Source organism: Brachyistius frenatus, unplaced genomic scaffold (genome assembly GCF_029030835.1).
Source record: "Brachyistius frenatus isolate BFR_SWC_R1_liver_20210118 unplaced genomic scaffold, ASM2903083v1 Contig_18, whole genome shotgun sequence".
Lineage (NCBI taxonomy): Eukaryota > Metazoa > Chordata > Actinopteri > Embiotocidae > Brachyistius > Brachyistius frenatus.
Window position 1 is genome coordinate 4,127,067 of NW_027210617.1, and position 13,245 is coordinate 4,140,311.

At 40.5% G+C, this 13,245-nt stretch overlaps 1 protein-coding gene across 1 annotated transcript in view; it reads right to left on the reverse strand.

The window, feature by feature from the left end:
• Positions 1-13,245, reverse strand: part of ell (elongation factor RNA polymerase II) — a 35,993-nt gene that overhangs the window by 15,888 nt on the left and 6,860 nt on the right. The window contains exon 2 of the mRNA XM_069694978.1: positions 5,877-5,921. Within this exon, the coding sequence (XP_069551079.1) occupies positions 5,877-5,921 (45 nt within the window). The remainder of the gene's footprint in view (positions 1-5,876; positions 5,922-13,245) is intronic.

Below are 13,245 nucleotides of genomic sequence, written 5' to 3' on the forward strand. Positions count from 1 at the left end.
TATTCTCAAGAATAACGTTACCGATCGAGCCTTTCAGCAAATGTTTTGGGACAATTTTCTTTAGAAAGGGAATTTTCTAGCTTGCTGGCAAGTACACATTTATCATGGCAGGGGGTGGGCAACCAGACACGTCAGTCTAATTAATTAAAGTCCTACATGAATCCACTTTAAGTCTAAGCTACAGCTCGACCAGCCAGCGCCGGCAACAGGAAAATAGTTTGAGACACCATAACCCAAATATTCATTCATATCTCGACAATACAAATGTGGTCCACAGCGAACAAAACAAAATTGAAAAAAAGAAATACACAATATCTGATTACTTGAGGATCATTCAAGGGGTTGCCATTTTCTGTTTGTCATTAGAAGGTGTTGGAAGCTGCGAAGGCAGCAGCTATGCCCACTCTAAACTACATTATAGGATCATAACCTTTAAAAAAAACCAAAAAACATGTATGCTTATGAATAAGAGCTGCAATAATGCATCATGTCGTGGTGTTGAAAGACAAATTAATGTACAGTTTGCACAATTTTAAATTTGAACATACTAATGTCATGTTTATTTCAACACAATAAGGAACAGAAGAAAATAAGTTGACTCTGTGAATCCAGATATAATTAAGAGCCAGAGGAAGTGACTGTGAGGAAGTACACAGGGGAGTGACTCAGTTGACTCACTGACTCATATTGTAGAGGATGAATGAGTGAGAAGAGGCTCCTCCACACCAAATGGTGCAGGCATTAATTCAATAAATGCCTGGGTGTTGAAACCACGAGGTGAATAAATCCAACTAAATCATCCATGAAAGAGCACAGTTTCTAAAGAAATGGATCATCATTAAGATCAAAGCTGACACTCCCTTGTTTGCCGTTTGTGAGTGGGAATTTTCTCCAGTTGGTCTTTCCTGTGCATCTCTACAACTAAAGTCTCTGTACACTTTGAGTGGGAGGTGTTGACAAATTATCTAATTGCAAAATTATATGCACATAAAAAGGATGCTTGATTATGACTGGATGCATGAGGTGCATGCGTGCGATTTTGTTGTTTCCAAGTTATATTTGTAGTGTATATTCAGGTAGCCCCATCATGAAGGAGTACAACTCCAAACACTCTTTTCTAAACTGCACCATCCTGCAGCTGGAACAGGAATATTGCAGCTGCGCAACTTGAAGCCAACACTCATTTATCAGCCCAACTCCTGTTTCCTTTTAGGAACAACTAAAAACCACTATGTTCATCATCAAGAAGTTCAATGTGCAAACAAAAACCCTTCCACATACGTTTTTAATCAAAGCTTTGAGAGCTTCAGCCCGTTGTTGCCGTCAAACCACGACAAAACCGAGCAATGGAAAAAAAAAGACATTACGCACGGAGTGGATTTTTAAACAAGTCGTCCACCCACCACCTCCTCCTTCTGCGTCAGCTAGTCTCATCTCATTCTGTAAAGCCTCCAGAAAACAATGCATCTTTTCAAGCCCAGGTTCAAGTGATCCGAGCCCCACGCTTCTGTCTAGTCCTCTCTTCAAGGCCAGGGGAGAGGAGAGAAGCCAAGGCAGGCAAAAGAGAAATGAAACCAGACAGATAGAGACAGGACCCAGGCACAGTAAGATGACATTGAAGATGTTTATGACGAGTCAGCAGTCTTTTTTTTAATTTTTTTTTTAATTTTTATAGTCCCACATGGGAAAAACTTTTGCTTTTCGTACTGGCTTTGTCACACTGTGGTCTTTGGGTTGGGCAAGAAAATTTAAAACAAAAGTGAGATGAGTAATAAGAAGAGACTAAATTTAAATGGTTGACAGCTGACTTGTTTGGCTAAAAGTCAACGACAGAGTTTTCTCACGAAGGCCCTCCCGATTCAACAGACTAAACTGATCGAACAGCTGTGCGCAAGCTTGAAAAGTGGCAACGATGCCGGATGCATTGCAAAAAAAGTTGAATTTTAGAGCGAGCGAGTCAAACACAAACAGCAGTTCGGTGGGACAGACGAGAACGATGCAGGAGAAAGTAAAAGACAACAATAAGTGTAGAACATCTCCATACACTCATTGCCACGGGCCACTTAAGCAGCGTTAATGAAAGGAAGGAGGCACGCGCCTGTCATAGTGACAAATACCCAAACTGTACTCAAAGACAGAATACTTAATGTTGCTCCAGCCAAAATGAAATGTGAGGGTGAATAAGAATTTGAGAGAATCATCCAAGTCACGTTTTTTTTTCGTTTTTTTCTCCCCCAGGTTTTATGCTGCCCACGTGTGTATTTTTTGGCCGTTTTAAAAATATGAACCCAAACCTGCCTAGAAAAATAACCTTCCATCTTTCCACAGTTTTTAGTCTCTGGATTCCTTCCTCTCTAAAAAGGTGAGTGTGAAAGCTTTGAGCTCGACAGAGAGAGCTGTACCGGATGAATGAAAATGAGTGAATGAATATGGGATCTGGTTGTGACAGCCAAGCCATCTGTTCTGTAATTTAGTCACTTTCACACTTCTGACTTGCATTCATGATCTCAACAGTAACAGAGCGAGAGCCTGACGCAACAATAAAATGCATAACTTCTAATAGCCTGAACTGCTCAGATAATAACCAGGTCTGTCTATCTATCTTTCACACAAGTGCATATGAGCATACGTGTGTGTTCAACACATTTCAATGCGCGTTAAAGAGGATATTTAAAACCAGATGGCGACTGTCTTTCTGCAACATGCCAATTACATTGCGGGCAAGGACCATATTGAATTACCTGGTCTAGAGATAAAAGACAACTTCCCAGAGAAGACATGTTGGTACAGATAAAATGGATACTAGGAGAAGGAATACTTGATAAAAAAAATAAAAAATAAAAAAAAAAGGCATTAAGTGAGAGAGTGCGAGTCTGTGTCTACGCAACATTGCAATGTTCTGCTTCCAGTTTTACAAATATTGACAGAAGGCAGCAACAAAAGCACAAAAACAGCGAGAGGAAGTTCTTGTAGTTGTAGACTGAATACCACTCGTGCCATTTTGTTGACACTTCATGAGTTTAGCTGAAATAATGACTTTCTTTTGTAAAATGTAGAAATCACAGAACTTAACTACACCACTGGTTATATCAACAATCTTTCAGGCAAATGTTACACACCAAACCATGAATGTTGAGCACATTTGCTAAGCTGTTGCAATTTTAGGTCTACCTGTGAGCATCTGGAAAGCAATTGAGGCGCCTGAGCTTGCACCGGGTTCACTCGATTCCCTTAGCAACACTTCTAATCTTAAATATGCATTTAAAAAAAAAAAAAAAAAATTGTACAACTTGTGCGTGTCCTGCATTTACAACTTTTGCCCGTTTCCATCAGGAAAAGGGATTTTAAGTTGAATATGAAATTTGGCATGACGGAGAACCAAAGTAATGTGTACTATTCTGTGTTCTTGCTGTATCATTTTGAACATTTGAAACTATTTCAGACATTTTCTAGTCTGGTATTGACAGCCCTGGATTCACTGCATGAACAGATGGGTCTGGACTCGCTCCATCAGTGGATTGTTTTCAGTTGTTGCCTCCTAATGGCCTCAAAATGAACTTTGAAACTGTTGGAGCTTTTAATCAATCAGCAGCGACCTGCATATATCGTTCATTGTGTGCAAAAACTCCAGCACCGCCGAGGTTGTTGTTGGAGCTATTTGAGACACCCCCGCTGGTCGGTAATTGGTCCGCCCTTCAGAGTGTCTGAATAAACCTTAATGCAAACAGGGTTTCCAGACTACAATCAGAGCAAAGCCTGAAGATGTGAGCAATAACCGGGTGGTGCCGGGCTTTACATTTTCAGCCTGTCTTGCAAAAGTATTTTTTTTTCATATTTATAATTCTGCCCATCATTTTTTTCTGCAAGTTTAATATTGGCACTGCTGATATCTGGGGAGGAAGCAGCTTTAACAATGCAATGATCCTCCTCGCTTAAAGGAAAAAAAAAAATGCACATTTAACCCACATTTCTCGCTAGTGGTGCCAAACTGTGTGGGAGGTTTTATAATCCTATTTGATGACTGATTATTACACTCAAACCCTTTACACAAGACAAAAGACTGGGGTGCACACGCGGCAGTTTGAGAGAAGGTGTAGGAGATGCTTGAAAATGCTGCTGTTGTCGACATTGTGGCCATGTTGACATATTGGCCGCAAAGAACTCATCATCGCAGCATTTTTGGACATAGTCGTGTTGCCAATAAAATGTTTGGACACGGCAAATCGCTCAACGAAACAGGCCACTGAATGTCAAACCAACCTGAAACTTGCCAATAGAGAAGAGTAAATAGACCGTCTGTGCATGTCAGACCGGGCAGGCTCACACATGTTAACCCTGCCGTCTGCCATTGCCGGAAGCATTTGCTTGAGTGCAGAATGCTTGTGAACGTGAGGGTGCTTATCGTCTCCGTGGGGACAGTTCATTGCTGATGTAGGGGGAACTGGCACCCGGGCGGGAGTTTCGTTCTTCTCATAAACTCGCAGGTCTGAGCTGCATAATAAACATGCAGAGCTGCTCATATACTAGGATTTAAAAAAAAAAAAAAAAAAAAAAAATCCACAGTCTAATCTATTGGTACTTTACTATTTGCTACACTTAGCCTACCTTGTGCATTCAATGAGTTGCTTCTGTTGAAGTAAAAGGGCAAAGCAGGCAGCGGCAGGTTTAGCTTTGCTGTACAGGCTCAGATCAATCTTATAACTCATTAATGCACACAAAAGGATTCACAAATGTAATTCAGGATTTATATATACAAATGACTGTCTTCGCAAAAGTATTTTTCCAATGCACACAGAAATATTTATCGGTGTATGTCAATGTAAAGAAACCAGCTGTGGCCTGGCTAACGATCGCCTGCGGCTTTTAGTTCGGCCGGCTTGCTTTGTTTACGTAACTGATAATTACTTTTCTTGCATTATGAAAAGCATGCATTACTGCTCGTGAATGAAGGTATTCTGTGTCTTACTTATGCAATCAAAAAAAAATAATACAGTTTTTATAGCAAATTTCTAGCACTGCAGGTAAAAAGATATAAACTGAGAATAAATCTATTTGGATTGCAAACAAATTCTCCCCTGACAGTTTTGTTGGTTTTGTTTACAGACTTGAGAATTTTACTTATGTCACAAAAAGTATGGGTTGCGAATCAGACCTCTTTGGTTGCAAGAAGTGGTTCAATCTCATCCTATTTCCATTCGAAATCTGGAAGAGCAGCAAATACAGTAATTCTGGCATTTGAATATCCTAGAAATGTCTCGGAGTGGCTGATGCATTAATATCAGATTTCATTATTAGCCAAGGTTCATATTATAGACAGAAACACAAGTGTGCTGGCAAAGAATAAAAGCATACAGCACATCATGCTTCCTTTATTTTCCTACACTATATTTGAGCTATGAAGAACTAAGAAGTGAGCATGACATTGTGAGAGGTTTAAGAGTATTTTACATACCATGCTTTTTTTTTTTTTGGGGGGGGGGGTTATCGAGTGTTCATTTGCAAATTTAAGTAGTAAACCAAAACAAGTCGTGTGGCCTGCAGCATGAAAAGGTTGGAAAATATTTGCAGAGAGAGGTCGGACAGTGGTGCATCAATGTCAGGCAAAGCTGACACTATGGCAAAAAGTACATCATTAAATGTAGCTGCTTTCTAAGGACACTTTAAAACCTGCCATTTAAGTGTCTTGTTGAAAAAAAAAAAAAAAAAAAAAAAAAAAGGAGCCAGCTTGCAGTGGACAGCAATGTTGAAATGTCTCCGTGTGCGTGTTTTTGTGGAAAATGATTTTGTTTATGTTGACAGAAATGATCAAAGTAATGCCAAGGGACATGCATTGGAGTGGGGAAGTAGTGAGCGGGAGGGAGAGAATATGTTCTTACCCCTTGGTTTCCATTAAATCTGATCAACGGTCGCGATGACAGGACCTACAAAAAAGACAAACAACAACAACAACATTAGAAAATATTTTTTTTACACAGTAAACACATTAAAACTGCAAATAAATGCTTACGTCTGAACTTTAGATTGTTCAAGAAAAAAAGCAACAGGAGTAAAAAAATAATCGCTGCGGGTATTACAGTAGCTTTTCAGGCAGGCATCAAGTGTATATGATTTATATAATATCTATAACTTAAACGTTGATAATAATAACTTTATTTCTGTAGCACTTTTCAAAAAAAGCAAGTTACAAGGCGCTTTACATACATTTAAAACACGAAAGGCAACAGTGAATAAAATATAATGAGAAAATACAACAAAAATAAAACAGACAGGGAATCAATAAAAATGCAGTCAACAAAAGGAGAGTCTAAAATAGTGCGTTTTTAGGAGTGACTTGAAAGAAGACGTTGGCGTCCCTGATCTCGTCTGACAGGTCGTTCCACAACTGAGGGGCAAGAACAGAAAATGCCCGCTCAGCTTTAGTTATTAGGTGAGATCGAGATACGGTCAGGAATGACCTACCAGAGGATCTCAGGTTGCATTTAGGATCGTAGGGGGACAGGAGGTCAGATATATTCAGGCTTCAGCCCCCCCCTACGAGCCTTATACGTGATCATTCAAATTTTTAAATCTATTCTAAAAATGGACAGGGAGACAATGAAGTGTTTTTTAAAAACCGGCGTAATGCGCTCTTTCCTGTTGGCCCTGGTTATGAGTCTGGCTGCTGCATTTTGAATGAGTTGAAGTTTATTTGTGTTTAATTGCGTTAGGCAGGAGTTGCAGTAATCTAACCAGGATGAGATGCAATCATGAATGAATGTTTCTATGTTATTGGGGGATAGAAATGACCTGATTTTTGAGATTTTACCCCGAGTGGAAAAGGGATTCTGCCGGAGGAAGTTATGCTAGCCGAGAGGGAACTGAGATGGGAGGAAATGTAATTTCGGATACAGTCTGGACCTATCATTTCTGATTTAACTGTAGAAAGTTTGATGCCATCCAGTTTTTGTATTTCTGCAATGCACACATGGTGGTTGCTTAGTTGGTTATCGTGATTGTTGTCAAAGGAGAAATATAGTTATGTATCATTGGAGTAGAAATGGTAATTGATAGTGGGTTTTTTTGGGATTATATGACCGAGAGGCAGTAGGTAGATAGAGAATAGTTATGGACCAAGAACAAAACCCTGTGGAACTCCGTATAGTCGCGGTGTCGGTGCTGATTACAAATTCCCAATGTCTACACGGAATGACGTCTCCGACAGACAAGATTTACATTCACGCTTAGCCGCCCCCACTGGACAGACTGGAAACACGCTGAAGACTGAAACTATTAGCAATACGAAGAGCTACACTATTATGCACCCTAACCGGTGAGCAACGGGTTGCCTGAAACCATAATTTGAATACAGTTTTATATTTAAAACGATGAGATTATGATCTCAAATTTACATAAACTCCATTCACATTTTGTAGAGAACGCCTTCATTTGAGGAAGATGTATAAACTATTTCTGCAGACCATGTTTACTTCCAAAAACGTTTTGCTTTTCTCATTTACCGAAAATGAACTCGTTTTCCTTCAGTGGTTACTTCCTTTTCTTACATCTATGAGAAATGCCCCTATGAAATTAAAATACAGTATCTGATTAGTAAGGTTTTGTGTGCTAGCTGGCACCTTATACACTGTACTGTCAACACACACACAAAAAAAATGGTATTCTGTAAACTGAGCAACACTATTACTCCAATTAGGTTAAATTGCTGATCTTGCCGTTGCTGTACCCAACAAACAGACCATCTGAAAATCTGAGAACTGCAATGCAGAGTCATCACTTTCAATTCTTTACCTTCTTCAGGCAAAATAGAAATACTGTCTGCTGTCGCTTGGTTTTTTTAGGCTTTTAAACTGGAAAAAAATAACATTAGATGACAGCCGCTTAAATTGTAATTTTTCATCAATTAGTCAAGAAATAATCAGCAGATTAATTGTTAATAAAAAATAAATTAGTTGAACCTAGGGCTGGGCAATCAATCTAATTAATAGAATAATAATAGTAACTACCTAACCTAACCTAATTGACATCACTTTCCAACTGACCTAATTTTACTCGTGTCAATATTTACGATAAATTATTTCTCAAGGGCAGTCAGCCGACCCTTAAGCCTCTCAACATACCTTAACTTCCCGGCTAACTTCAAAAATGAATCAAACCCTCTCCTTCCTAAAAATGTAGTTTCAGTTTCACTATTTTAAACAAATAGACAGAAGCACTTGAATTCCCCGTGACTGAAAGACTTTACAGAGAGGAGAAGCGATGCAGAGGGAAGGAAAGTAAAGTTGTTGCCAACGGAGGTATTCAGAGCGGGCCGACTGGTTAACAGGGAACCGACTGTGGGTAACTTTGGGCTCTATGTATTACAAAGTAAAGCTGATGCCAAGACAAAGCAGTGAGCAACATGCAGCATCCCGAGAGCTTCAAGTCAAAACGTAAACCAGAACTTTTAAGTGTGTTTTTAAAACCAACTTTTTCAGAGTATCAAACTCACGGGGCTGAATATCATTTTTCACAAACATTTGATTGATTTGTTGATTATTATTGTGATGCTATTCACAGTGCGATAAATTGCAATCTGTTTTTAGGAATAATTGTGCATCGTGAGATCTAAACGTTCCTTGAACGTCAAAATGTCCCTGGCTTTTCCTGGTTACTGTTTCAAATGGCTCAAATGTGATCACGTGAGGGAGCGAAACATTCGAGGGAGGAGAAGCCTATTAAAAAGATGCAACCTGCTTTGTATTCCTGCCTGAACCTGACCCAGAGATAGGAAGCATGCATACAAAGACTTGTGAGCTTCTTCCCTTTGTGTAGTTTCATTTACACCAAAACGTATACTTCTTGTATTTCAAATCTCAGTCAACAGCTGGTGCCGTCTACACCGAACCGATAGAAGCCATGTGGTCCACATTTAAGTGTCACCTATGTATGGTACATAAAAGTACATATTTGGTTTGTAGAGCGTGCGGACATATTGGAAATGTAGGCTGTGCAAATCCTGCCCAAATCATACTGACCGAACTTTGGCGGGTTCCACTAGTTTCGCGATCTCCCCTGGCGTGTGTTGTAAACTTGTTTACCTAGAAACCCGGGATAACGCCTCAGCGAGAGCCATCACCAAGTCTGCTGCAAGAAGATTTACATTTATTGTCCAATAGCTAAACTGGAAGTACTGGATTTGGAGAAATGATTCACAATCTGGAGCGGTAGGTCTACCTTTCGACACACCCACAGAACGTAATAACTGATGCACTCCTGTACACCTCCACCCTACACGTAGTTAAAGCTGCAACTGGTCATTAATTGTGAGTAATACAGACTGCTGTTACTAGTTGTAAAAATACAATGAAAGCAATACAACAAGGTTCTGCCAAAAATAATGGGAAGGTTGCAAAAATGATTTCATTTGTTTAACTATTTTTTATTTTATTTTTTTATTTTTTTTATGTTCAGTACCAAAGATATCCTATCTTTATGTTTACGGGCCTAAAGCTTCAATCCTTCGGCCACCGTCTGATCAAGAGAACTCATGATCGCTTGTGTGTGCATGGCTTCTGTTTCTCGCTCTCTCTCTCTCTCTCCATCTTGAGTCCTAACCTGGTCGCGAGGATCGTGAAGAAGAGTCAGCTGACACGGAATGACCCGTCCAGACAGACCCTCCAGGTGGGCTGTCTCTGTGGCTCGTGAATGGGTGGCGTAACTGTGTAGAGACATGCACGGTCCACACGAGGATGAATCCTGGAAAGATCAAACTTTCTGAAGACATCTTTTGAGAATTATGAAAAAGGACTGCCATGAAATTTTGTAGGAGATATTCGTGATGCTCCGAGGATTAACAATAATGACTGGCGATACCCCGTGGAGCCACACCGGTCCAAAGTTTACACTTATGCCATGAAGAACACATTTTAACATCTACCTGATGGATTGGAATTTGTACAGCTTTCCATTGTTCGCTGACATTCACTGCTTCCAGCGCATGAATCCTCTAATTCCATCAGGTCAAAAAGTTAGTTCAGTATTGGTTTGTGACTAAACACTTACAAAACAAGTGGCATTACCATTTACCTGAACCCTACTTTACGTTTATTAATAATTAGCAAAAAAATGGTACGGTAAAATGCTAAAGTAGGACAGGGAAGCATGCTTATTTTGAGCATGGTGATATACCAGCAGCAGAATTTACTCAAAACACCACTGCGCCCGAGCACACCCTCACAGATCCTCTAGCATACAGTCATGTCTCATATGAAGCCATGAATGACTACCATCTTGTGCATGACATCAGAAACTGAGGAGACAGTTAAGTCTGTAAAAGCAGCTCTGGTTGGCTGACCTTTTCTGACCTAAACATTAGCAAGAGAAAGAAAAAAAAGAAAGAAGGAGCGAGTCACTGGTCATTTATCTTAACAGTAAAAGATTGTTTTATGTTGTCCTGAACTGCGCACACACACACACACACACACACACACACACACACACACACACACACACACACACACACACACAGAACCTATCCAGGAACACCAGACCTTTCATGGAGCCACGTTCCCTGGTCTACCCCTGCAATGTTTAACACGGCACCGGTTTTAGCACCCCCCCCTCCCCCCTCCGCAGCACTGCTAACATAGTGCTACCCTCAGCCTGTTCATTTGAATGGGCTGCTGACATGTCACTATTCTCTGGGACCTGAGCCCAGAATGTTCGACGGCGCGAACCACAGGGACAGAGTATGGCTCCTGACCACGGATCGAGGCCGCGGATGTTCCCACACCGACGGCTAGGAACAGAATGGGGATCAGATGGACATAGCTCGGACTCGCAGCCAAGCAAGCCTTGAAAAAAAAAAACTAAAGTGACGACAATATTGTTGAAGTCTATTTGCGATGGCATAAAAGCTTGCCTTGTGACTGTACTCTTCCCTGCCGTGTAACAACACAAATACCAATATCAACTATTTAAAAAAAAAAAAAAAAAAATGGGGCCGTAATTCATTTTCAAACAAGCTTGTGGGCGCAAGGGTAAATTTCAACACGCGTCACAATTTTACGTGAGCATTACACAAATAAGACAGTAGTTTTTGAAACCCCGTAGCTACTTTATATGAAAAAAAAAAATGAAAAAAAGAGGTTATAAGGTATTCAAATATTAGAATATTCTTGACCTTGGAAACAGCAGCTGGCAAACCAATCTCACGACAAGATGAAATACTATACTGGCACAATGGTATGCGTGTCAGCAGAGTTTGAAACAAGCAGCAACCAACAGTGACGCCACCCACAGGTTTGTGAACTGCCATCGTGAAGCCCCAGCTTCAGATCTTGTCCGTCGCCATCTTGCTATTTTAGAACCAGAAGTGACCATATTTGGACGAGCTAGGGACAAGCAAGTGGGGATCTGACTCAATCTGATTGGGAACGCGAGGACACTACGCCCCACCCATCAATAGTGGAAACCTGACTGCACCACAGGCACATCCCCCAAATATGCCACTTTGAGACCTAATATCTAATTGATTACATTATTTTTCAGATGAACCGTCAGAAAGCTAGTAGGAAGTAGTGACCTCAGCAAATGACACTATAATGATCGATAATCGTGGGGAAAACGTATTTACTTCGCATTTCATAACAGAAGTTGTATGGGAGTTGAACCGGAGTATGGAGCCAGAGCCTTTTTGAAGCCAACCCCTAGTGGGCCTCGGTGATATTGCAGTTTAAGGCACTTCTGCATTGACCCTTTTTTTTTTTTCAGACCCAGACATATCGATATGTCCACGTTTATATTACAATCTATGGATTGAACGCACATTTTAAAAAGCTAAATGTACTCCAAATTGGTCACAATTTGTTGAAAATTATCACTCAACTAATAGTTAAATTATAGGTTAAATTATATCCTCACACACACACACACACACACACACACACACACACAGAGGGATTACTCTTACTCTTACTGTCTCTCAGGCTGCACTGCTGAAGTCTTTGTTTTGTAATAAATGTGCACGGGAATAGCCATGTCTAAATCCCTATGGGTACGGCCCTGGTCACCCAAATTGTCAGGTGTTTAGTTGCATCAGCGACACTGATGAGATGTTCCACCTGTCTAGGATTTCACGAGTGGAAAGAGCACTTTGTGAGGCCGAATTGGAACCGAGTGTCCTGACTCTGAATACTCCGTGTGCGTGCATTATTGTCGAGTGTGTCCCGCGTGTACAACGTTGCGCACACGTCTACCTCTTTAAAATAGCCGCGACAGACGAGTGTTTGAAGTAACACACTGGCACAGAAGCTTAATTGGGCCCCACTTGTTAGTGTATTTATTGTAACTTGCTCTTCACCCCTAGAGCAAAGCCCTTTGAAGCTTTTAGTGTTTTCCATCTGATGAATGCCGAGCCACTTTTGATCTCGTGCGTGAAACGGAAGCATTAGTGTCTCATGCAACTACTACTTCTTTGTTGTAGGGGAAGGATAAGTACTTGTAGTGGCCTGACAGTTTTGTGTCACATGCTGCACACTACACTATCAACGATCACATTTAAAAAAAAGAAAAAAAAAAAAAGAAAGAAATAAAAATAAAAAAAGAGTCATCTATTTATACTGAAACACCAACACAAATATAATTTGACAGAAAACTTCTGTAGTACTGGTCACGTACTCAGGTGATCATTTAATAAATCCCCATTTTATGGTCTGTCCTCTCGCAACGTACAAATACAGATTTACCAACAACTGTTTGATATGATTGGCTACACTGGTTGAAAATGAGTGACACATTATTATTTCTGCTACATCAGGCCTGAGGATGTCCTTTCACAGGAGAAAGATGCAAAGACCACTACGGCTATAGTTCTGTGTGGAAGTCCTCCGAAATAAATAAACAACAACGAGGTGCCGTGCGCACTCCGCTAAGTAAAGCTAGTATATCTACAGCCATGCACAGTCATTTGCAAGCAAAGCACCAAGCAGAGGGTCCCCTCCACAGATCAACAATCGATGATGAGCTTTCTCACCAGATGAAGTAGACTGGGCATTAAACATGCAGAGCAAACAACAGCTCTCATCCCAAAGATGATAACCAAAGAACATGCTTCTTATCAGAAAAGTGAAGTGAGCAAATTCTTTCCCCGCCAATTATAAAACTAAAATCTTTAGAGAGCCATATAAACGTTCTTCAAACAACGGTCGTCTTCTGTTGACAAAAATCACGTGAAAGTGATGACTCGGCAGCCAGCAATTCATAGCGGGC